Source organism: Camelina sativa, chromosome 10 (assembly GCF_030686135.1).
Source record: "Camelina sativa cultivar CO46 ecotype springtype chromosome 10, ASM3068613v1".
Lineage (NCBI taxonomy): Eukaryota > Viridiplantae > Streptophyta > Magnoliopsida > Brassicales > Brassicaceae > Camelina > Camelina sativa.
In genome coordinates this window covers 19923116-19948291 of record NC_141889.1, presented here as the reverse complement: position 1 = coordinate 19948291, position 25176 = coordinate 19923116, and the positions used below count along the sequence as shown (strand labels likewise).

The window sequence follows — 25176 nt, the reverse complement described above, 5'->3', positions numbered from 1 at the left end:
TAAGGACTTAACTTAATATGAAAGAGCTTTGCTTTTCCTTGAACACAAGTACAATCGTTAGTTAAGGCGATGAAGGAAGAGGATGGTGTGGCTAGCGCCGTGAAGATCCGGTTGTTGGTGTTACGAGTTCAATGGAAGATCTAGTTGGTGGCACTTAGGATGTTAGTTTTATTTTGTTTCAATACTTGGCTGCACTTAAGATATTAGTATAAAACTTGCACTACAGGAAATTTGATTATTGATAGCACAAAAGGATAGCGTTTTTGATGTTTATGCTTTCTTTGAGTTAACCGTGTATTACAGATAGCGTTTAGTTATTTTTAAACGCTACCAATGGTTAAAAGCGGGAACAAAAAAATTGACGCGGGCCAAATTGGTTCTAAAAAATTAGTAAACCGCTATTGAAATTAAAAAGGGGGGAAAATTTCGTTTTTCTCCCTATAGCAAAATAGATCTGAGTCGACACTCTTCTCTCTTTCTCAATTTTTCTCTAAGGCAGATCTGAGACACTCAAACTCTCTCTCGATTTCTCTGGCTCTCACTCGATTCCTTACTCTCTCAACTCGATTTCTCCCTTTCTCAACTCAATTTCTCAATCTCTAATCGGTTTCTCTCTCTCTCGCAACTCGATTTGTCTCTCATGCAACTCCATCTCTCTCTCTCTCAACTCGATTTCACTGTGGAAACCCTAATCTAGGAGTTCACTCGATTTCATACTCTCTCTCACTCGATTTAGAGCTCACAGCAACTCGATTTCTCAATCTATCTCAGTCGATTTCTCAGAAACCCTAACTAAGGTGGGTAATTGTTTTCGAATTTAGCTTTGCTTTTTCTCTCATGTGTTGTTGATATGTCTTTCGGTTTAATGTGAGTGTATGTGGAGCTGTATTGTTGGTCTTGTTCGATGATGGAGAAGTCTTGGGTTTGGCTGCCAAGGTATGGAGTTTACAAGACTGTTTAATTGCTTATGAACTTTGTTACAAATTGCTATTGAACTTTTTAATGTTTGTTGCTTACAGGGCTAGCCTTGAGTATCAGATATGAGCTAGAAATTTTGTGAATGCAGTAACAACAAGTTTGGGTAATCCTAGTTCTATGTTATGTCCCTGCACAGATTGCCAGAATTTGTCTCATCAAGGAACATAGAAATGTTTGATCATCTAGTGATTAGGGGAACGGATGAGAAATACAAGAGGAATTTGTGTTGGCGCATTCATGGTGATAGGAAACTTGCTCAGCCAGATGAAGATCCAAGCTCTGAGTTTGAAGCTTATGATTTGATTAGAACAACCTTCTTTGATAGTGATTCAAAGCCCAATAGCCACAGTGAAGATCAGAATGATGATGTTGATAGTGTAGAAGAATCTGAGTTTAAAAAGAAGCTACAAGATGCTGAAACTCCTTTATATTCCATCTGTCCCAACTACACCAAGATATCTGCAATCATGGGGCTTTACAGGATTAAAGTGAAGGGCGGTATGTTGGAGAACTATTTTGATCAGTTGCTCAAAATGGTTCATGATATGCTTCCTAAGGACAATGTGTTACCGAGATCAACAGATGAGATGAAGAAGTTTCTGAAAATATTTGGGTTTGGATATGACATGATACATGCATGCAAGAAGGATTGTATCCTATATAGGAAGCAATACGCAGATATTGAAACCTGTCTAAGATTTAGTCTCGCCAGATGGGAAAGGGATAAGAATATCGGTGAAGAGAAGAAGGGGACTTCCAGCAAATGTTCTAAGGTATTTTCCAATTAAAGATAAATTTAGGAGGATATATTGATCCAAAAGAATGGCTGAAGAGTTGAGGTGGCATTTCAATAATGCAAGTACATATGGTACAATGAAGCATCCAGTTGACTCATTAACTTGGGACAATGTGAATGATAAATGGCCTGAGTTTGCTGCTGAACCAAGAAACCTCTGCCTCGGCCTTTCCATTGATGGGAAATTCTTTTGCCATCCAGAACACGAAGTATAGCACATGGCCAGTATTATTAGTCAACTACAACATGCATCCGACATTGTGTATGAAGGCTGAGAACATGATGCTCACTCTTTTGATCCCCGGGCCAATTGCACCGAGCAATAACAATGTTGTCTACCTAGAGCAATGTTGCTGTGGAGTATAACTGATTATCCAGCATTAGGGTCATTGGCAGGATGTAAAGTCAAAGGGAAACAGACATGTATTGTGTGTGGAAAGGATATGCCTTCTAGATGGTTAAAATTTAGCCGTAAGCATGTGTATTTGGGCAACAAAAAGAGGCTCAGACCTGATCATCCGTACAAAAGAAGAAAGGGGTTTGATAATACAATAGAGAAAGGAAGTGCAAGAAGAGTTCAAACTGGGGTAGAAATCTGTGAGATGCTTAAGGATTTCATAAATGATTTTGGTAAATGCATAGAGAAAAAAGGGAAAAGGAAAAGAAAAGGTATAAGTGAAGATGAGGAACTATCGAATGATGAATCTGATGAAGACGGTGTTAAATGGAGGTGGAAGAAAAGGTCCATCCTGTTTGAGTTACCTTACTGGAAGGTATATAAATTCAAATTTCAATAATTGTCAATTATTTTTATAAAGTTGCATATCATATTGAACTAATCACTACAGGAAATGTGTGTATTGATATCACCATAAGATAGCGTTTTGTATGTTTATGCTATGTTTGACTGAATCGTGATTTAAAGATAGCGTTTTGGTATAATGAAATTATTTAAGCGGTATAATGAAAGTGTTGCGGGACAGTTTTTTGGTTCTAGATCTTTATTATCCCGCTATTGAAAATGGTAAGAGGGAAAAAACTAAAATTTTGGCTAAGGCAAAATAAAAGAAAACCCGATTAGTCATTTCTCATTTTTTTGCCTTAGCCAAAATCATATCAGCTCGAGAAGTTCTGGATCTCTTTCGATATCACTCTCACTCAATTTCTCTCAATCTCACTCGCTTTCTCAGTCTCTCCCTCTAATTCACACTTTATCTCACTCGATTTCTCACTGTGTCAGTTTTTCTTCTTAGTCTCTCAACTCGATTTCTCACAATCTCCTTGGAATCTTCAATAGGTATGTTTTCATTCAATAGTAGCTTATTTGTTCGTTGGAATGGAAAACCATTTTCATTTGGGGTTCCGATTCTTGGGTTGTGTGAACATTGATGTGGAAGTTTGTGATTTTGGGTTTTGATTTTCAGTTTCGGTGAACATTTCTTGTTTCAATTTTGATTTTCTTTTTTGATTATGATTTTTGGGTTTCAAATTTATGTTGATTGAAACTGTTCTTCATTTATCAATTTCAGAAATGGCAAAGAGAAGAGGAGGAGGTCAAGTTGGTCCTCGTCGTAGTAGACGTAATCAAGGCTTGGAGGTAGAAGAGATAACACCAGAAGTTGCTACATCATCAAAACTAAAGGTGAATAAGAAAATAAAAGCAAAGAAAGTGGCTAGGAGAAGTAGTACTAGAAGGAAGAAAGTGGCTGCTCAATATGATGAGGTAGAAGATGTTACACCGCAAGATGATGTGGTTGAAGTTGTATTACCCCAAGATGATGCTGTTGACAATGTAACACGATCATCAATGGAGGCTGATCAGATTGAGAAAGCAATGTCTGAAGATGAGAAAGAAGATTCTGAGAAGGGTAATGACAAAGATGTAACACCGGAAGCTGATCAGACTGGGAAAGCAATGTCTGATGATGAGAAAGAAGATTCTGAGAAGGGTAATGAGAAAGATGTAACACCAGATGCTGATCAGACTGAGAAAGCAATGTCTGAAGATGAGAAAGAAGATTCTGAGATAGAAGGAGAAGCTTGTTTGACTGGACAGGAACAACAGGAGGATAAAGAAGAAGCTACCAATATGGAAGAAGCTGCCAATATGGAAGAAGCTGCCAATATGGAAGAAGATGGTGTTGGCAATGGTCAAGATAATGCGATTCCTAGCAACACTGATGAAGGAATTCAGGTACCGGAGGAAAGAGTGAAAGAAAGAAAAAAAAGAGGACCAACAAAGATCCGTAAAGTGGCTGAAAATCCTAATGAAAAGGTTTCAGTTACTTTCACTGACTTTGGTGATCCTGTTGGACCTGGTTCAATAACATTATCATCTTTTCTTGGTGTCCTTGTGAGGGAACACGTTCCGGTTACAATTTGTGATTGGAGGAAAGTTGACGCAGTGACTAAACAAACAATGTGGGAAGAGATTCAGGTATACATTTATATGCAACTATTTTTTGTTGAACAGATATGAAACATGTTTGACCTTTGCTTGTTGTATGTTATGCAGGAGATGTTTAACTTGCAAGAAGAATGGCAGAGAGTTGTTATTTTGAAGCAAATGGGAAATATCTGGAGGGCTTGGAAGTCAAGGCTATTGTCAAAAGTACGTGCTGCGAAGACTGCTGCTAAGAGAATAGATTTAAAACCCAGCAACATCCCATCGATTCAAGTGTGGAACTCTTGGGTTAGGAGCAAGACTAACTCAGCTTTCACGGTTAGTTATCTACAACTAAGTAACTTTCTTGTTTATATGTCATGTCTGATAGATTTAATAAAAATGATATTTATAATGTAGGAAATAAGTAGCAAGTATAGGAAGATGAGACAAAATCAGATTCCTCACACCACCAACCGCAAAGGAATGCTTCGTTTAGCTGATGATATGGTAAAATAGTTGTCAAATATCTATATATATTGTATATCTTGTTAGAATAAAATAGTATTGAGATATGTATGTACTTTATATAGAAAAAAAGAGTAGAGACTCAAGTAAGGTGACGAGGAGTAAGGTATGGATTGCGGGACACACTCATGCTGATGGTAGACCTGTGAAGCCTCAATTTGCTGAGACTATTGTAAGAATTCTGGAACTTGTTATATTGTGTATAATTGATGGATAACAATCACTTGTTAATCACTCTGAGTCTTCTTGTCTTTAAATGTTTGTATCAGGAACAAATACAATCACTTGATAGTCAAATGGACTCTACATCAACTATTGATAACATAAAGGAAGATGCTGTGAGCAAGATTTTGGGAAAAGACAAACCTGGACGAGTAAGGGGGTTTGGTAGAGGGATTACAGCTACTAAGCTAGCGTTTCTGCAATCTGGAGACGCAAAGATGGCAGAAATGAAAAGTGAGATTGAAGAGTTAAGGGGCATTGTCCGAGACTTAGCTGGAAAGAAGGGAATCCATTTCGTTATTGTTCGGTCAATTGGTATGGTTTTAAGACATTTACGAATTCCTTTTCCCTATTTCAGACAAGTAATGGTGATACTGAAACATCAGAGAGTATTGGTGGATCCAAAGAAGGAGTTAGAGTACAAATATTGGATTGGATTCAATCAGGAGATGTAGTTGTTGGGAAGGAGAATTATGTTCTGCTGAACCGATGTACAAAATTGGTCGTATACCAATTGGTCCTAATGCAATGGATGTCCTTGTTAAGTCATCACTAAGTTTAGAAGCTTTTCTCTGGAGGCCTACAACAGATGTGCTATATCTTGAAGAAACTGTGGGATGCAAAATACCTTGGCCAATGGACAAGGTGCTTTTGTATATGGATCCAGTCGCTTCCGAAGATGTATCCATGGTAAAGTGATACATATCTAATCATTTATCTTCTTACATTTCAAATCTTCTTTTCTTGTGGTGAAGTGATATATCTCTAATCATTATCTTCTTACATTTTAGCAAAACAAGGAAAGTGAAACTCGAAGATGCAAAATATATGACTAATGAAGACGATGAGGTTATTGCTGAAGGTGTTGTGTGCTCAACTAACTCCAAAGAGAAGGTTAACAATATACCTCTAGGTCCAAGTGCTGTTTGTATTGAAGTTGTGAAGGTTTTAAATGATAATGCTCATTTGTGGAGGCCAACTACTGAAGCTAGTTTAATTGGTGATGCAATTAACGAGAAAATTGCATGGCCAGTCCTAAAGATTGACGTCACGACTGCAACCACTACAGATGCAACACAACCTAAAGTCCAGGTATGTTATTTCATTTGTTTGTCTGTTGATTGATGTTGGAACTTGCTTCTATTATTTGCTTTGAGTTGTAGAGTCCAGGCAGCAATAGTTCCACCAGAAGTCCAAAGCAGAAGTGTTATCTTTTAGATTGCAGCAACTCTGGACGTAAGGTAGCTGAATGAAGAGTAGTTTCAACAGATCCGAACGACTCGTGCCATCATGTACTCATAGGTCCAAATGCAAGCAAGGTCTCAGTTGAAGTGGCTAAGATTGGTATAGCAAAGGTGTGGAGGCCAAATTCAGAGATTGAAACCATTTCTGATGCAATAGGTTCAATTGTAGCATGGCCAAATGATAAAATAAAGTTTGTGTGAATGGATGGGATATGATGTTGCAATTGTTGGAATTTTTATTTTAATTTGTATTGTAATTGTAATGGATTTTTATTATGGTTAATGACTGATTAACAATTGTTGGAATTTGACCAGTGCTGGGAATTTCGAAAATTAAACTGGTCATTGCTAATTAACCGGTTTAGTGATTTCGAAAATTAAACCGGTTTGGAGATTTCGAAAATTAAACCGGTTTGGAGATTTCAAAAATTATGGCTAATTAAACCGGTGCTGGAAATGTCTTTATTAATCCGGTTTGGAGATGTCTTAATTAAACCAGTTATGGAGATTTCGAAAATTTAACCAGTTTGGAAATTTCAAAAATTAAACCGGTTTGGAGATTTCAAAAATTAATCCGATTTGGAGATGTCTAAATTAAACTGGTGATGGAAATTTCGAAAATTAAACCGGTTTAGAGATGTCTAAATTATGTTCAAACCGGTTTAAGATGATATAAGCATCATCCCATCAATTGATTCTAAATTAAACCGGTTTCAATTATGTCAAAATTAAACCGGTTATGTCTAAACCGGTTTGCTAAAAATTTGTATTTTTGTGCTTCATTTGTGCTCTCTACTCAAAAACATAAAATTAAAACCCTAAACTTCAAACATTATAGTTAAATTTCTAAATCCTAAAGTATAAAACATAAACACTAAACTCCAAAGTCTAAACCCTAAACCCTAAACCCTATACCCTAAACCCTAAACTAAAACTTAGTGTTAGAATATTAATTTATACTAATTGTTCTTAATTATAACATTTATAATTATAAGAAATAATATTCAGAAACATTGAAAACCTTATTTTGATAAATTTTTTTAAAATAATTTATTTTATATGCTTATTTTTGTATTTAAAATGAAAAAACAATTAACCTCCCAGATTATAGGATGAATCCTACACCGTTGGATAACGCCGACTATGATCTCAGCCGTCCTTTCTTATTGTAGACGCAATTAATGTACACTGTTGATCTGTCTTGCTAACTTTGATCTGGCCCGTTTATTGTTCTTAGCAAATAAGCAGTAATCACCGAGATTGCAATCTAGGCGAAACCTACACCGTTGATCTGTCTCGCTAACTTTGATCTGAGCCGTTATTATTGTTAGCCAATGAGCAGTAATCACCAAGATTGCAATCTTGTGAAACATACACCGTTGATCTGTCTCGATAAGCTTACAGAACACAACTCATCTTTAGGGTTTACCAAAACTTCCCCATCTCTTCCTTTGTGTTCACCAAATCGTTTCAGAACGGATCCATCTCCATCGTGAACAAATGGATAAGACGTGGATTTCGCTGCCAAAGAAAAGCATCGAGCAACGAAATTCGCCAATTCATCAGCAAGAAGATTGGGCAATCTATCTGAAATGCTATGCCCATGTAGAGATTGCCGCAATGTATGCAATCAGTCGATAGATGAAATTGTTGAGCATCTAGTGATAAGGGGTATGGATAAGAAGTAAAAGACTTCTTGTTGGAGTATTCATGGTGAAAAAAGAGCGTCTACAGAAGACAGTGGTCCTCAACACGAAACAGAGGCATTTGACTTGTTTAAGACAACATTCTCTATGGGTGAAGGTGAACCAAATCTGAGGAATGATGATGAAGCATTAGAGGCAAACGACGGTGAAGCAGTAGAGGAAACTGAGTTTAGGAAAAAGTTAAGAGAAGATGAAACTCCATTCTACTCTGATTGTATCAAATACACAAAGGTTTCAACAATTATGGGACTTTACAGATTCAAGGTTAAGAGTGGTGTGTCAGAAAACTACTTTGATCAGCTGTTGGATTTAATTCAGGATATGCTACCTGAAGACAATGTACTGCCGAAGAGTTTAGCTGCTAAAGATATTTGGTTTCAGATACGAAAATATTCATGCTTGCAAGAATGATTGCATACTATATAGGAAGGAGTTTGAGAAGTTAGACAGCTGTCCAAGATGCAAAGTTTCAAGATGGGAGAAGGATAAGCACAATAATGAGATGAAGGTTGGGATTCCAACAAAGGTCCTTAGATATTTTCCAATCAAGCACAGATTTAGGAGGATGTTTAGATCAAAAAAGATGGCTGAAGATTTGCAGTGGCACTATACCAATGGCACTGAAGATGGTACAATGCGACACCCCGTTGATTCTATATCATGTGCACAAGTGAATGCTACATGGCTAGACTTTGCTGCTGAACCAAGGAATCTTTGACTTGGAATTTCTACAGATGGGATGAACCCTTTCTCCATGCAAAACACCAATCACAGCACATGGCCAATGTTGTTGGTGAACTATAACACACCTCCGACTATGTGTATGAAGGCTGAAAATATAATGTTGACTTTGTTGATCCCTGGTCCAACAGCTCCTGGGAATAACATAGATGTTTACTTGGCACCACTAATAGACAATTTAAAAGATTTGTGGGTTGAGGGTATTGAAATCTACGACTCATTTGCGAAAGAGAATTTCACACTTACAGCCATGCTGCTTTGGAGTATCAGTGACTATCCAGCCTTAGGAACATTGTCCGGATGTAAAGTGAAGGGGAAACAAGCCTGCAATGTATGTGGAAAAGATACACCTTCCAGATGGCTAAATTTTAGCTGTAAGTTTGTCTATATGGGGAATAGAAAGAGACTACCGTCTGGCCATCATTACAGATATAAAAAAGCTTGGTTTGACAACACTATTGAGGAAAGGAATGCTAAAAGGATACAAACAGGCGCTGAAATATATGAGACACTACAAGCTTTTAGGAATGATTTTAGAAAACCTCTAGACAAGGAAATTAAAAGAAAAAGAACTGAGTTGGAAGATGATGAGGTGGATCAAGAAGAGTGTGAAGAATCAAATGATCTATGGCGGTGGAAGAAGAGATCAATATTCTTTGAACTACATTACTATATTCTCTTATTGTTGGATCTGAATAAGCTAGCCTGACAGTTTATTCCTTCATGTGTTAGGATTTGCCTGTTCGTCATAATATTGATGTTATGCACGTAGAAAAAAATGTGTCGGATGCTATATTGGCTATCTTGATGCAAAGTGCTAAGTCAGAAGATGGTTTGAAAGCAAGAAAAGACTTAGAAGATATTGGAATCAGAAATCACTTGCACACAGAGGTCAGGAGAAAGAAAACATACTTACCTCCAGCAGCCTACTGGTTATCCAAGAAAGAAAAGACCATTTTCGGCCACAGGTTATCTAAGTTTATAGGTCCTGATGGTTATTGTGGTAATATTGCGAATAGTGTTTCAGTTAACCCTCCAAATATAGGTAGTTTAAAGTCGCATGATCATCATGTCCTCATACAGAACTTGTTACTGGCTGCATTAAGAGGGTTGTTACATAAGGTTCCTAGGATTGCCATCAATAGATTATGCAGTTACTTCAACAGGTTGTGTCAACGTATCATCGACCCGGAGAAACTAATGACAATGGAGACAGAGTTTGTGGAAACAATGTGTCAACTGGAGCGCTTCTTCCCTCCATCCCTTTTTGATATCATGTTCCACCTTCCAATTCATCTATCAAAAGAGGCACGTTTGGGAGGACCGGTACACTTCCGCTGGATGTATCCCTTCAAAAGGTTTGATGTACTCATTTGCTTCAATATATGTATTTCCTGCAATTATGTTCAACTAATATTCATTTCTTGACTGAGTTATAGGTACATGAAAACACTTAAGGCTTTTGTTAAGAATCATGCAAGGCCAGAAGCATGCATGGCTGAGGGGTATTTAGCTGGAGAATGCGTTGCATTTTGTTTAGAGTTCCTTAAAGATTCAGTACCAGTTCAAGAAACAGTTAATCGCAATGAAGATACTGAGGCTGATAGAGGCGTGGTTGAAGGTCGACCTCTGCAGAAGAGTATAGAAGTTACCCTATCAGATAAAGATAGAGACACTGCACATCGCTATGTGCTAATGAACATGGCATCTTTGGATCCTTATATTGAGTAAGAGGTTACCCTTTATGTTTCATCTACTAATTATTATTATAATTTATTCTCAAAACTGTTGTTTAATGTAAAATCAGGATGCATTTGGAAGAATTACAAGCTAATGATGCTCGATGTGCTAAAAATGAAACTTTGTTATGGAAAAACCATACTGAGCAGTTTGCACAATGGCTTAAAATAAAGGTTTCCATATGCAACTTGTCTTCTTGATTATTTGTTATACAACTTGTTAAATTGACTGATTAGCTTGTTAGCTTCATGATAATGTTTTGCTTGATGACTGGTTAGCTCATCTTGTAGCTTGATGGCTGGTCTTCTTGGACCAGTTTGCTAGCTTATCTTGTAGCTTGATGAATGGTTTCTTGGGACAGATTGGTAGCTTCATGATCATGTTTTGATTAATGACTGGTTAGCTTACCTTGTAGCTGGATGACTAGTTTTCTTGGCACAGATTGTTAGTTTCATGATCATGTTTTGCTAAGTGACTGATTAGCTTAGGTTGCATCTTGATGACTGGTATTCGTGATTATCATTTTAGTACTTCAGCTTGATGATCAAGGATGGAATTTTACTGTGGCAGATTCATTCAGACTCAACAAATAGTCATTCTAAGGAGATATGGTGGTTGGCATTTGGACCAAGAAATGTTGCTTTAGCACATAAAGGATTTATCGTTAATGGGCAACGGTTTCACACATATGCGGTTAATCGGAAGACACAAAATAGTGGAGTAACTTATGAAGCATTTAGCATGTGTAGATCAAGTGCTCGAGATATGAGACAAGTCGCTGATATGCTTACATATTTTGGAGTGATAAAGGAGATTTTACTTATGGACTATCACATGTTCAAAGTGCCGCTGTTTAGATGCAATTGGGCCAACACAGGGAATGGTGTGAAGGAGGAAGATGGTTTCACTCTTGTCAACCTTCATATGAACCAAACAGCCTATTTGAAAGATCCATTCATTCTACCTTCTCAAGCAAAACAGGTTTTCTATTCTAGGGAAGATGATAATTCAAATTGGTATGTTGTTATGAGAGCACCACCTAGAGGCTATCATGAGTTGGAAACATAAGAGGATTTAGGTGTTGCACCTTTGCCTGTCCAAGAAGTCGATGATTTGGATGATGAAGCTTGTGATGATGATAGTGTTTATGTTAGGGATGATTGTGAAGGTTTGTTAGCGGTAGATTGATAGGTGTTTGTGGTTTTTGTAAACAATAAAATCTGTTATGATTATCTAAACATTTAAATATATTTAAATATTTTGTATTAATTAAATTGGTTTTTTTTACAAATATTCGAAATTAATTAATTATTTTAAATAATAAATAATTCGTAATTCATTTTAATAAATAAATTTTAAAAAATTTCAAAACAAACTAATAACACACAATATTTGCTATCTTTGCTATAGGTAAAATCCAATTAATGAGTTTTAATAACATTTGTATTATGTTATTATAAATATTAACAATTGCGCAGTATACAATGTTATCGTTGTATATTTAACTATAGCAAACCGGCTATCCGCTATTAAAAGTGTATGACCTACTATAACGGGCGATCTCAGAGCGTTTTAGGAAACGCTATAATCGTAAACTCATAGCGTTTAACAGCCGCTATTAATACCCACATTTCCTATAGTGAATTCTTCTTCTTTTGTGGTAGGATATGCCGGTTCGTCACAATATTGATGTAATGCATGTGGAGAAGAATGTTTCTGATGCTATGTTGGCTATGTTGATGCAATCTGTTAAGTCAAAAGATGGGGTGAAAGCAAGGAAAGATCTCGCAGACATGGGGATTAGACAGAAGTTACATACACAGGAAAAAGGGAAGAGGACTTATTTGCCTCCAACTGCTTATTGGCTGTCCAAGTCTGAGAAAACAACATTTTGCAAGAAGTTAAGTTCATTCAGAGGGCCTGATGGTTATTCTGCAAATATATCCAACTGTGTTTCAGTGGATCCTCCTATGATTGGTGGATTGAAGTCACATGATCATCATGTGCTTCTCCAGAATCTCTTACCAATTGCTTTGAGAGGATTACTACCAAAGGGTCCTAGAATTGCAGTGATTAGACTATGTAATTTCTTTAAGAGGTTGTGTCAGCGAGTTATTGATCCAGAAAAGCTAATATCACTGGAGGCTGAGTGTGTAAAGACCTTTTGCCAACTAAAAAGATATTTTCCTCCATCCCTTTTTGATATAATGTACCATCTTCCAATACATCTAGCAAGGGAGGCACGTTTGGGTGGACCTGTTCATTTCAGATGGATGTACTCCTTTGAAAGGTAATCATCTTTTAACTTTGAAAATTTTCAGGTTGTATTTCAATAGTTTACTAACATAGTATATTCGTATTTGGTTGAGGTATAGGTAAATGAAAACACTAAAAGCATATGTAAAAAACTATGTAAGGCCAGAAGCTTGTATGGCTGAAGGTTATTTAGCTGGGGAGTGTATTGCATTTTGCATGGAGTTTCTACAAAATTCTGTACCGGTGCAAGAAAAAATCAACCGTAATGAAGATATTGGGTCCTTTGGGGGAATACTTGAAGGACGCCCATTCCAGAAGGCTGCTCAAGTGGTATTAAGTGATAAAGAGAGAGAGACATTGCCCATAGATATGTTCTAATGAACATGGTAGTGATGAGTCCATATGTAGAGTAAGTTTTTCTTTTGCCTCATCTTATTTCTTATAGTTTAACAACTAAGTTTGAAAGTTTAATGTTTAAAACTAACTTTCTGATATTTTATAACAGTATGCACATTGAAGAATTGCAATCAATGGATGTGAGATGTGTAAAAGTGAAACTCTTTTATGGAAATTACATGCAGAGAGGTTCTCACAGTGGGTAAAAGATAAGGTTAGATATTGTATATATACACAATATTATTTTCTTATTCCTATGTATATATAGTAAATAACTATACATATTTTGTGTGGATATGTAGATCCCTGGTAACTCATAACATCATTCAGAGAAATTGAGATGGTTAGCTCATGGACCAAGGAATATAGCTCAAACCTATAAGGGGTTTGTCATTAATGGGCATAGATTTCACACTGAGGAAGTAATGCGCAAGACTCAGAACAGTGGAGTAACTTATGAAGATTTTAGCATGTGTAGAGCTAGTGCAAGAGATAATAGACAGATGGCGGACATGGTTGTGTTCTATGGAGTTATACAACAGATAATTATGCTAGATTACCATATGTTTCAGATTCCAATATTCAAGTGTAAGTGGGCCAACAAAGGAAATGGTGTAAAAGAAGAAGAAGGATTTCCACTTGTGAATCTCAATGTCAACCAATCTGCCTACTTCCAAGATCCATATATTTTGGCCTCCCAAGCTAAACAAGTATTCTATTCTAGAGATAACTCCTCAAGTTGGTATGTAGTGATGAGGGCGCCACCAAGAGGGTATCATGAGCTAGAGACAGAAGAAGAGTTTGTAGTTGCACCATCCATTCCGCAAAATGAAGATTTTGGGAACGAGTCTTCTGATGATGAGAGTTTCTTTGATAGAAAAGATTGTGAAGGGGTCTTAGTAGTGGATTAATTGGATTAGGATTAGTATAATGTACTAATTTTTATTACAGTTCTGTTTCAGGTATATGAAAATGTCGAAGAAAATGGATAAAATCATTCCTAGACGCAGTAACCGTCAGCTAGGCATCTCTGCAGTCCCTGTAAAGTCCATCCGGATGGTTTAGGCTTCAAACAATGCAGAAGATAGTGTTCAGAAAAATGTTGAAGAAATTTTAGAGAATATGGGATCAGAAAGAGAAGAAGATAGGCAGGTCAATGAAGTTGAAGAAGATGAGCATCACAATGAAGGTAAAAAAGATAGGCAGGTCAATGGAGAGGAAGAAGAGCAGCAGGCTGATCTAGAAGAAAATTTGTAATCAACAGCTGTAGAAGCTCAAGAAACCAAGAAAAGGAGAACAAGAGGGCCAACTAAGATGCGTGGAGTTGCTAAACACCATGAAGACAAAATTGAAGTTGAATGGAATTCTCTTGGTGCACATGTGGGTCCAGGATCAGTCTTGCTTTCATCCTTCATGGGTATTTTGGTAAGAGAGCATGTGCCAGTCCTTCTTTATGACTGGAGATATTTGGATCCTTCAATAAAACACATGATGTGGGAGCAAATTCAGGTATTTCCTAAATACTCTTGCTAATTTACCTCTTATATGAGTCGGTGTACTAATCATCAGGTTGTTTAAACTGTTTCACAAATATTGTAGGCAAGGTTCAATTTAACTGAAGAGTGGCAAAAAGAATCTCTTTTAATGGAGATGAATAATACTTGGCGGTCTTCTAAGTCTAGGATTGTCTCTAAAGTACGAAAACTAAATAAGAAAGAGGTTGTGGAGATGAAACCAAGTAACATCCAATTTGTTGCAGCTTGGAAAAAATGGGTGAAGTCTAAGACTAGTGCAGATTTTCAGGTTATGTATTTCAAACTCTGTAATGATAGAATATGTTTGTTTGAATCTTTATTGATTATGGGCTTGTTTATAGGTTGTAAGTGAAAAATTCAGGGAACTGAGGAAGGGGCAGATTCCACACACCTCAAGCCGTAAAGGAATGAATCGACTAGCTGATGATATGGTATGTAGATGTTAATTTTGCTGTTATTTTTCACATAGCTGATGTGGTTTTGTTACCTGCAGAACAAAAAAAGTTCAGACCCAAGCAAAGTGTCAAGGAGCAAAGTATGGGTAGCAGGACACACTCATTCAGATGGGAGACCTGTGAGACCAGAATTTGTGGATACTGTTGTAAATGACATGGGATTATAAATATGTAATTTATTATATAGAACTCATACTAACTCTGTTTTCACTATTTGTGTTAGAAAAAAATAAAATCTCTTGATAGTGAAATGGCATCTACAGCTAGCACTAGCATTAGAGAGGATGCTGTGAGCCAGGTGTTAGGAAGAGACAAACCTGGAAGGATTAGAGGGATGTGCAAAGGGACCACTGCAACAAAGCTAGCATTCCTTCAGGCTAGAGATGCAGAAGGAATTGGTCAACAAGGTTGAAAATCTTGAAAATAAACTTCACTTCTTGTCTAAAGGGAAGAAGGTTAGTTAATCTTTTACTCACATTGGTAACCAATGCTTGATGATTCCAATGTATGCTTCTAAAATTCAACTTCTTCTGTGAACAACCTGATGATGTTTCTACCTCGGAGCTGGATAGTAGTTGTAGACAGGATGTTCGTATGTGTCAACTACTGGATTGGTACTCAAAAGAGGAATGTGTTGTCGGTGAAGGAGAGTACTGCTCGTCTGAACCAATGTACAAGGTTGCTCATATTCCAATTGGTTCTAATGCATCAGCTATCATTGTTAGGTCTGTATTAGTATAAAATGCTTCTCTTTGGAGGCCAACTAAAACTGTTGGATCACTTACCCAAACTGTGGGAGTCAAAATAGCATGGCCAGCTAATAAAATCAAGATGGTTGATTCCGAAACTGATAACCAAACTTTTGAATCATCGGTAAAATTTTGATTTTGGTTGATTTTTATTGAAACTGTATTATTATTCCCTGTTCTGATATATATTTGTTTATGACTGACTTAGGTACATGACATGATCATCATCTACGATTGTAATGCGGAGGAGGATGAAATAGTTGCTGAGGGTCAAATGTGGTCTACTGATCCTAAAGAAGTGATCAACGATATTCCTATTGGTCGAAATGCTACAGTGGTGAAGGTTGAGAAGGTGGTTAAGAAAGATGCTTATTTGTGGAGACCAACTACTGAAATATACTTGATGGAGCATGTACTTCAAGATTATATTGCCTGGCCAATGAACAAGATACTTGATAACATCATTATTTTACTCATATTAGCTATAGTTTTCATATGCATTTAGGAAGAGTTTGATATGATTTCAATGCTTTAATGTCTATTATCAAGTATTTTAGGTTTCAAGAAGGTTTTATAGCAAAAAGGACCAAAAGGCAAGGAAAATACGTTATAGGAAAGTTTCAGAGCTTTACAGTACGGGCCACTTTTGAAGACTTTCCACAACTCAAAATATATCATGCTTGGTGTCTATGGAAATTTGGAAGAGTCCTCTTTCTCCTCGAAGTAGAATCAAGTCAATCCATTCATTCATGCGGAAGTTATGCCCGATTTACCGAAACGTGTTATAAACCGACGTGAAGAGAAGCAACCAGCCGATGGGCTATCATTCAAGGCCTGACCAGCGATCATCACCACGGCCCAGTCCCAGCCTCCTCCACGGTCCAGAATCCTCCTTCGCCGCCCCTTGTCCTGCACTTAAGAAGAGAAGACGTTTCTACCCTTACAAAACCCTAACCCTAAACAAAACCCTATAAATACTCTTAAGACCTAGGGTTTTGAGGTGTGCTTCCTTTGTGCCTCTAAGTTCTTCATCCACGCCACTAGCAGCCGACCTAGAGATGACCAGAGACTCTTCTACCGTCGTCGAAGCTCGTCCTCTCTCACCTCCTCTTAGAAGCCATCGCCGAAGACACCAAATCTCTACTCTTCCTTATTTCTTTCATACTTACTTTGCTTTTGGGATCAAGTTACTTTTGTGACAAATAGAGAAGTTTACTTTGAACCCCCTTTTGTTTATTGATTCATTTTTGATGCTGTTCTACATAATATCAATGTCGTTTCTTAGCATCATGAGCGAGTAGTTTTATTTGTTGGGTTCTATGGGGTGATTCAAGGGGAATTCATGGTTCGCTTCAATTAGGTTGTTAGATCTTATTTTTGGTTTTATATTAGAGTTATTTGGGGACATCTTTATCTTAATTCTTATGCTTGGATTGATCAACAAGTACTGATCTAGAGAACGGGAGCGCTAACCGTGTTATCCTACTTCTCCGAACTAGTGTTATACTGAAGCCTTGCTCGTAACCTGCGTAAGTTGAGTTGCGAAGTTTGGTGAATGTATCGAACTTGTTTAACTAGCTGGTTGACATGCGACGTTGCCTGCGAAAGTTGAGTAACGGAGTGTGAAGACTTTAGACTTTCATTCTATGAGAATAGCTTGTTAGTTCATTAGTATTTCGTAGTTGAGAACCTAAACCGAAAATTAGTATTTACTTGTTAGATCTTGCACCTAATATTGCTTAGAACCATGAAAACCCTAAGATGACTCCCAAAACGCCCAACGCCTTAGTCTTATAGTTTTAAACCGCTTTTATTTACTTTTATTTATTTGCAATAGTTATTAGGAAAACCAAAACCCCAATCTCTTCTTTAGTCTTAGCCATAGTTCTTTCCCTTTTAATTCAATTTGTGCTTGCTATTACTCTCTGTGGGATCGATCCTAAAATACTACAATTGATTAACTGTGCACTTTCAGTCGTCGTGTAGTCTTTTTAGGTAAAAGATTTGGAGTGAAATTCTACACACATCATTACTCAACCTTCAAGACAAGCATCACCGAAAGCATCATCACCTAAGGTATAATTTTCAGTGACTGAATTTTAAGTTAGTCAAATGTTATATGATTGTGATCTTGAGTTGATCTATAATTTTGTTCTGAGTGGTAGAGTATAAGCTGCAGCTTCGCTAACAGCTCATCAAATGGAAAGAAGAAGACTTGCATGTTGTTGGACTGTGAAAACTCAGGAGAGATCGTTGCAGAAGGTATAGTCACTTCAACCAATCTGGAAGACACAGTCCACTGTAAACCCTTAGGACCTAATGCTAGCAAGGTATGGGTTAAAATTATAAAGATTGGAACAGCCAAAGTATGGAGACCAGATGCGGAAGTGGAATGTGTTGCTGATGCTTTAGGTACAACAGTGGCATGGCCTAATGATAAGATTGTAGGGTCTTGAGTTCAGCACACTTGTGTTAGAAACAAACTAGGGCCTTAGTTGGAACTTGAACTATTGTGTGGTGTTTATGTTGGCTAGCTTATAAGTTTATATGCCTTCTGTTGGAACTTGAACTATTGTGTGGTGGTTATGTTGGTTTGTTGGATTGAAAACTAATGTTATTATAAAAGTTTTCTTCTTCAGAAGGTATTTTTCGTTTTGTTTACAAAAATTTCAATAAAAATATTTGCTTAGGAATCCAAACAAATAGCAGAAAACGAATGCTACAAAAAGTAATATTAAAATGTTATAAATAGACTAAATAATGAAATATAATCGCTATTGTATACTTAAATATCGAGGATATAAAAAACGTTATTGTTTATAAATATTCAATAGCATGCCTAAAAAAGTTATCTAAAGTGTCAGATCAACTATCGCGGTGGATGACATCACTTTTCACAACGCTATCTTTGTTTATGATAGCGTTTAACGTGTGCTATCAATAATCAAATTTCCTGTAGTGTTGGTATGATTTTATGTATGACATTTTTTGGTTAAAATATTTATATTATATATATAGATGATTTATGAAATGTGAAATCTATATAGAAATAAATTTAAATAAATTTTGCAAAATAAACTAAATCGTTTTAATATAGCTATAGTAGAAATTCCTAACATAGCATGAAAAATGACTTATTACATTATTTTAAAAAATTAGAAAAACATGATAACAAAGCATGTAGCTGCTGCTATGGTTGAAGATTCAAACATAGCATATATATCTGGCGCTATCATATGTGGGGTACCTACGATAACAGTGGCCTAATATATCATTTGTGAAAAAGCTATGAATGACATATTATAATGTTTCTCTAGTGCTATCAATGTAAATATTAGTTGTAGAGTATTTTATTTTTATTTTTATTATTTTTAGATAATTTTATATGTGTTTATAATTAAAAAATCATTATTAATATTTTTTTATAATATTCATTGATAATATTTTTGGTTTTAGGTTTTTGTTATTATGCGTTGCTAGTTTTATTATTGTATTGAAATTTTAGATTAAAATCAATTTTTTAATTGCTTGTATTAGGATGTATTGGAGGACCATTATTATTGTTAGTTGTTTTGTTTTATTTAATCAATTTTGGCGTTTGCTAGGATGAATTGGAGGTCCATTTTATTAGTTTTGTTGTTTCGTTATTATTTTTATTTAATTTTGACAGTTTATTTTTTTTAATGACATATACCATGTGTGTTTTTATTGATTTTTTTCTTCTTCTTATTATTATTGATAGAATTGCTTAATTGGATTGTCTATGTAACATAAAATAGCTACTTGGATTTGGAAGGACTGTTTTTTTTTTAGTTTGTTAGATTTTTAGTACATTTTCAAAACATAATTATAAAACTAGTACATGTACTATTTACAATTGGAAAGAAGAGTGGGTGTGAGATAAAAGACCATAGAGATAGAGAATAAGGTAGGACATAGTGTTTTTGGTGAAGATTACTAATTAACCCCGGTTGGGAAGAGAAAATGAGATTTTTTTTTTCGCTCAGTTTTTTTTTTCCTTCTTTTTTGTTTTCCCCTTCCATCTAAAACCTAAAATATTAGTCAATGAATTTTTTTTAAAACCAGATTCCATATATAAAAAAAATCTATGTTTTTTTTTGGTCATCAACAAAAAAAAATAAAAATAATTTTTTTTATATATGGAATCTGGTTTTTAAAAAAATTTCATTGACTAATATTTTGGGTTTTAGATGGAAGGGGAAAACAAAAAAGAAGGAAAAAAATCTATGTTTTTTTCTCAATTATTTGATATGCATTTTGTTTGATGAATTTATTTGATAATGTTAAATATTTTTTACAAATTTTGTATCTGTATAAATTATCAAGTGTACAGATGTAATATGTACAATGATTGTTTAATATTTAAGTGTACAGTTGTCTGTACATATTATTAAGAGTGCAGATGTCTGTGCACATTATCAAGTGTACATATGTAATTTGTTTAATCTGTACATTTATCAAGTGTGCAGATGTAATTTGTTTAATCCGTATATTTAATAATGTGAACAGACAACTGTACACTTAAATAAGGTATACTGACATATGTACACTTAAAAATAATGTACGGATAATATAATATATTTAAAAAATATTAAACAAAATTCATATCAAATTGTGAAGAAAAAAATATAGATTTTTTTGTATCGAAAAAGTTTTCAAAAAAAATTATATTAACAATTATTTGAAAAATCAAGAAAATATGACAAAAGAGGAGTAGTGGCAAGTTATGTAAATATCAAATGTTTTTGAGGGCTAGTGAGTCTTGTAAACAGTCGCAAACAGTGGTCAATGTACTACTTTGCCAATTATAAATAGTAAACGTATTAGTTTTCAAATTAAGTTTAAACTGTATGTTTTTTCCTATTATCTCTTTTTTTTAGCTATTTGGTGTTTTAGTACATTTTACAAACATAATTGTAATACTAGTACAGTTACTATTTACAATTGGAGAATACCAAGTTGACCACTATTTGCAACTGTTCGATTCTCTTTTTTGCCATCCCCTAACATACATAATTACCTTCATGCCATTATTTCTCTTTTCTCCTTTTTTTTTTTAATTTTTCAAATAATTGTTAATATAACTTTTTTTTTAGAAAACTTCTTAGAAACAAAAAAAAAATCTATATTTTTTTCTTTACAATTTGATATGAATTTTGTTTAATAGTTTTTTTAAATATATTATATTATTCGTACATTATTTTAAGTATACAAATGTCTGTATACTTAAAATAGTGTACGAATTAAACATATTATATATGTACACTTGATAATGTGTACGGACATTTGTACTCTTAATAATGTGTACGAATAATATAATATATAAAATATATTACTCATGTACACTTGAAAATATGTATAGACATATGTACTCTTAATAATATGTACGGATAATATAATATATGAAAATATATTTAAAATAATCAAACAAAATGCATATCAACTAATAAAGGAAAAAACAAAGATTTTTGTTTATCTAAAACATTAAAAAAAAATTTACAACAACTAATTCTTTAGTTATTAGAATTTAGGGGTTATGTTTAAAATAATAGAGAGAAAGAGTGAGAGAACCTGGCTCATATTCCATTTCTCCTCTTCCTTCCCTCTCTCCTCTTTCTTCCGCAAAACAATTGATCAGGGGCAAACTAGTAATCACACCCAAATATCCCTACCCCAAAAAATTTTCTAACTCTTACCGCCTCTATCTCACAAACCCTCTTTTTCCAATTATGAATAGTAACTGTATTAATTTTACAATTACGTTTGTAAAACGTACTAAAACAAAAACACACCTTTTTTTTTACATACTTGTTTATGAAATGTGATTTAAAAATGAAAAATAGTTGTTTTAAGAAATTTAAACAGCCCTTCTCGTAAAGCTAGTAAGCACAAATCACTGTTAGAAAGTAAGCATACTTGAAATATACAACAAAAACAAACAAAGTTTCATAAGAAAATGAGTAAATAATTGAGAAGAAAGATCTCAAGGAAAAGAAAGCTGAAGACATTTCAAAAGTAAATGAAAAAGATCAACAATGAATTAAGCTTCTCTTCTCGTTTCTTACGTGTTCCTCTTTTCAATTATATTCTTCTTCTCACAAGTCCTTTCTCCCACACCAGCAAATACGGTGAAACCACATATTCACCGGTAGGAGAACCAGTTAGTAAGTAAAAAAGTATGGAATACCACTGGGCACACTATATATATATACACCAAGAGTACATACCATGAGCTTTGGCGTCATTGTTGAATAGTTCCTTAATGAGCACTGTTTTCCCAACACCAGCACCGCCAGAACGTCCAATCTCTCCTTCTCTTTGATAAGGAGAAAGGAGATAAAGAACCTTATAAAAGAAGAGAAAGCAACAAATGTCGGTTTAGAACACGAAAGACAACACATGTGACTTGTATAAATAACGTGGAGGTGGTACTGGTAACGTGATCTATCTTAATACCAGTAGCCAGAATCACTTGACCAATGGTGAAATCAAACAAAGATGGAGCATCTCTATGAAGGGTAAGTAATGGTCGGTTTATGTTAGAGAATTCAAAGCGACAAGGTGTTAGAATCAATTGTCACGACAGGTCCATAGAAAGTAAGAAATTTTTCAAGCATAGCTGTCACAGAACTCAACATTAACCTTTCATAGCAACAATAATTTTGTCTACAGTGATTAGTACACATCCTCATATTAACAAAAAAAAAAAGATATCCACACCCATTCATCTCAAAACCATAGATAACAGATTAATCGGAAAATCTGTTATGACTAATGATATCAAGCATATATATATGATATCAAGCATATAATATATATATATATATATATATATATGACTAAATGATGATGAGTAAACGGGTAAATATTAATAATAAAGAGTTATTATTAGTAGAAACAAAAATGTTCACAAGTCAGTCACCACAGATTCTGAATTATGATCCTAAAACCCTCTGGAATATTATGGAGAATCATAACAGCTAATCCCTGTGATTACTCCCTTCAATCACTCCCATAGATCTCTCTCTTATTTACTGTAAAGAATAATTGACTTTCTATAGATACTTTGTAAAGCTTTGTATATAATTGTCCATGCAATCATCAATAAGATAAGACATTCAGTCTCTACGTGGAAAACGTTCCGGCGGGAAGATTTAAGGTTTACTCCACGAAGTAGCGAATCCAATAGCCATGGATGGAGAAGCTTCGAGCAGCCGCCGTAAGAGACAACGAGCTCCCGCCGTTGCTGAAGAAGAAGCCGAGAATGGTGGAGGAGGAGATGAGGTGACGCGATCTGCGACAATGTTCGAGCTAGATCTCCTCGATTGTCCCATTTGTTGTCACGCACTCACGATTCCTATCTTTCAGGTCTTTGTAATTTCTTACTTCATCCCACTGTTCCTTCCTTATTCTGGGTTTGATTCAGAATTTTGAAAAATTGTAAGTGTGATTTAGGGTTTATGGATGATTATTTTGGTGATAAATGTTGCATATGTGTGAGATTAGAAGCCTTAATAGATGTTAATATCATTACAGTCACTAAATTGTGGGTTACTAGTGTATATAGATATGACTGTTCCTTCCCAGTTTTAGATTTGTATTTGGTGTTATAGTATCATTGACTTGTGAGTTTTGAAAAACTGTATTGTGATTTAGGGTTTATGGATGATGATTTGGTGATAAATGTTGCATATTTGTGAGATTAGAAGCCTTATTAGATGTTAATCTGATTACAGTCACTGTTCTTTCCCAGATAACATATGAATTTACCAGTTTGATTTGTATTTTGGTGTTATAGTTTCATTGACTTGTGAGTTTTGCTTTTGCTTTCTCAGTGTGACAATGGACATATAGCTTGTTCGTCTTGTTGTACTAAAGCGAGGAACAAATGCCCTGCTTGCACTTTACCTATTGGTAACTTTCGATGTAGGATAATGGAGAGAGTTGTTGAAGCTGTCATTGTGCCATGCCCAAACCGCCAGACTTGGTTGTACTGAGAAGTTCTCTTATGGGAAAGAGTTAGCCCATGAGAAGAAATGCAGGTTCGCTCCGTGTTATTGTCCTGAACCAGACTGTGACTACAGCGGCGTGTACAAGGATCTCTATTGTCACTACGATGCTAACCACTACGACGAAGACGACGACTCATGGAATAAATTCATGTGTGGCCGTTCCTCTGGCGCATGGCTGGACATAAGTCCTTCAGGAATCCGCAGATGGTCCCTTGGTTGTGGTTCACTGTTTTAAGGAGCCGCAAGGATTTTACGTGACTGTGAATTGTATTGCACCTTCTGCTCCAGGAGTTGGGGAGTTCTCCTATCATCTCTCTTACAAGTCTGGAGGTAAAACTATGACGTTTGAAGTGGAGGAGATGGATAGGATTCAGAAAGTGAGCTATCGAACTCCAGAGAAGGACTTCATGTTGGTCCCTTACTATTTCCAGGGTCAGATGGTTAATATGAAAATGAATATTTGCATCCGCCGGCTAGAAAACAATTAAGATGAAGAAGAAGAAGTTGATGATGATGATGATGAAGAAGATGCTGATGAAGAAGATGCTGATGAAGAAGAGTAATAATCATCATATCATATCCATTGTAGGTCGTTTTGTTCGTAACTTCATTGACCCTTCTGATGTATTATTGCTGCAGCTACTTAAGTTTGTCATCGATGCACTCTAAGCGAATAAGTTTCATGACTCGTTGTTTTACTTAGTGCTCATTTTTCTCCAACAATCTGTTATACTACTTACGTGTCTGGGGTTTGTTCTTTGTTTGATATCTAGTATTAATAAAATTTAAATACCCATAGACGTTTTAAAAGAAAAGAAAAGAAAAAACTCAGAACTTGTTACTAAAATTTTACAGACAAGAGTAAACTAAGAGCAAGGGCATTGGTGGGGGACAGTTTTTGGTCCCTCGATTTTAATAATAATATTTTGAAAGTTTCTTATTTTTAGTAAGAGCATTGGTGTCTATTTGTAATTGGTCCCCCGAATAAAATAATAATATTTTTAAAATTTAAACATTAATTTAAAATTGAAAAACAAAAACATACAATTAGAAAATTAATAACATAAAACATAAAAACATCAAAACAAAAACAAACATTTTTTTCAACTCATAGAAATTTATAAATCAATCTTCATTATATGGAAGATGTCCAAAATTAGTCCAAATATGCTCAATCAGATCTTGTTTTAGTTGGTCATGGGCTTGTTTATCCCGAATTCTTGTTTGACGAGTAATTGTACCGCTGATATTTGAACCCACAACGGCGGCACCAACGGTATATGTTTGATCCACATGTTCTCCTTGTTGAAATTCAGAAACAATGTTTCGGTAACTGTATGTATGTCGTTCATCTTCGACAATCATATTATGGAGTATTATGCATGATCTTATAACATTTGTCATTCTGTTTTTA

General features: G+C 35.3%; 1 protein-coding gene, 1 long non-coding RNA gene and 4 pseudogenes across 4 annotated transcripts; 5 read left to right on the top strand and 1 right to left on the bottom strand.

Moving 5' to 3' along the window:
• The first annotated feature begins 907 nt into the window (after positions 1-907).
• Positions 908-11526, top strand: LOC104720460 (uncharacterized; annotated as a pseudogene).
• On the top strand, positions 3306-6356 carry LOC109127045 (uncharacterized; annotated as a pseudogene). Its single transcript, XR_015569293.1, has 9 exons — positions 3306-3642; positions 3736-4211; positions 4290-4496; positions 4578-4678; positions 4761-4857; positions 4955-5167; positions 5266-5597; positions 5699-6023; positions 6071-6356. The product of XR_015569293.1 is annotated as an uncharacterized LOC109127045 (transcript).
• A 479-nt stretch (positions 11527-12005) lies between the features above and the next one.
• On the top strand, positions 12006-13901 carry LOC147936275 (uncharacterized; annotated as a pseudogene).
• Positions 13902-14112: 211 nt separating this feature from the next.
• LOC147936274 (uncharacterized) lies at positions 14113-15392 on the top strand. The gene is made up of 6 exons (XM_087468661.1): positions 14113-14179; positions 14381-14499; positions 14590-14793; positions 14867-14956; positions 15019-15126; positions 15204-15392. Exons 1-6 carry the CDS (start codon positions 14113-14115, stop codon positions 15390-15392), a joined length of 777 nt encoding a protein of 258 aa, XP_087324787.1.
• A 6198-nt stretch (positions 15393-21590) lies between these two features.
• On the bottom strand, positions 21591-22112 carry LOC104719224 (uncharacterized). Its single transcript, XR_756572.3, has 2 exons — positions 21978-22112; positions 21591-21854 (listed from the first exon to the last, which is right to left on the bottom strand). It is a non-coding gene; the product is annotated as an uncharacterized LOC104719224 (long non-coding RNA).
• A 791-nt stretch (positions 22113-22903) lies between these two features.
• On the top strand, positions 22904-24382 carry LOC104720459 (E3 ubiquitin-protein ligase SINA-like 2; annotated as a pseudogene). Its single transcript, XR_015569087.1, has 2 exons — positions 22904-23118; positions 23586-24382. The product of XR_015569087.1 is annotated as an E3 ubiquitin-protein ligase SINA-like 2 (transcript).
• The last annotated feature ends 794 nt before the right edge of the window (positions 24383-25176 follow it).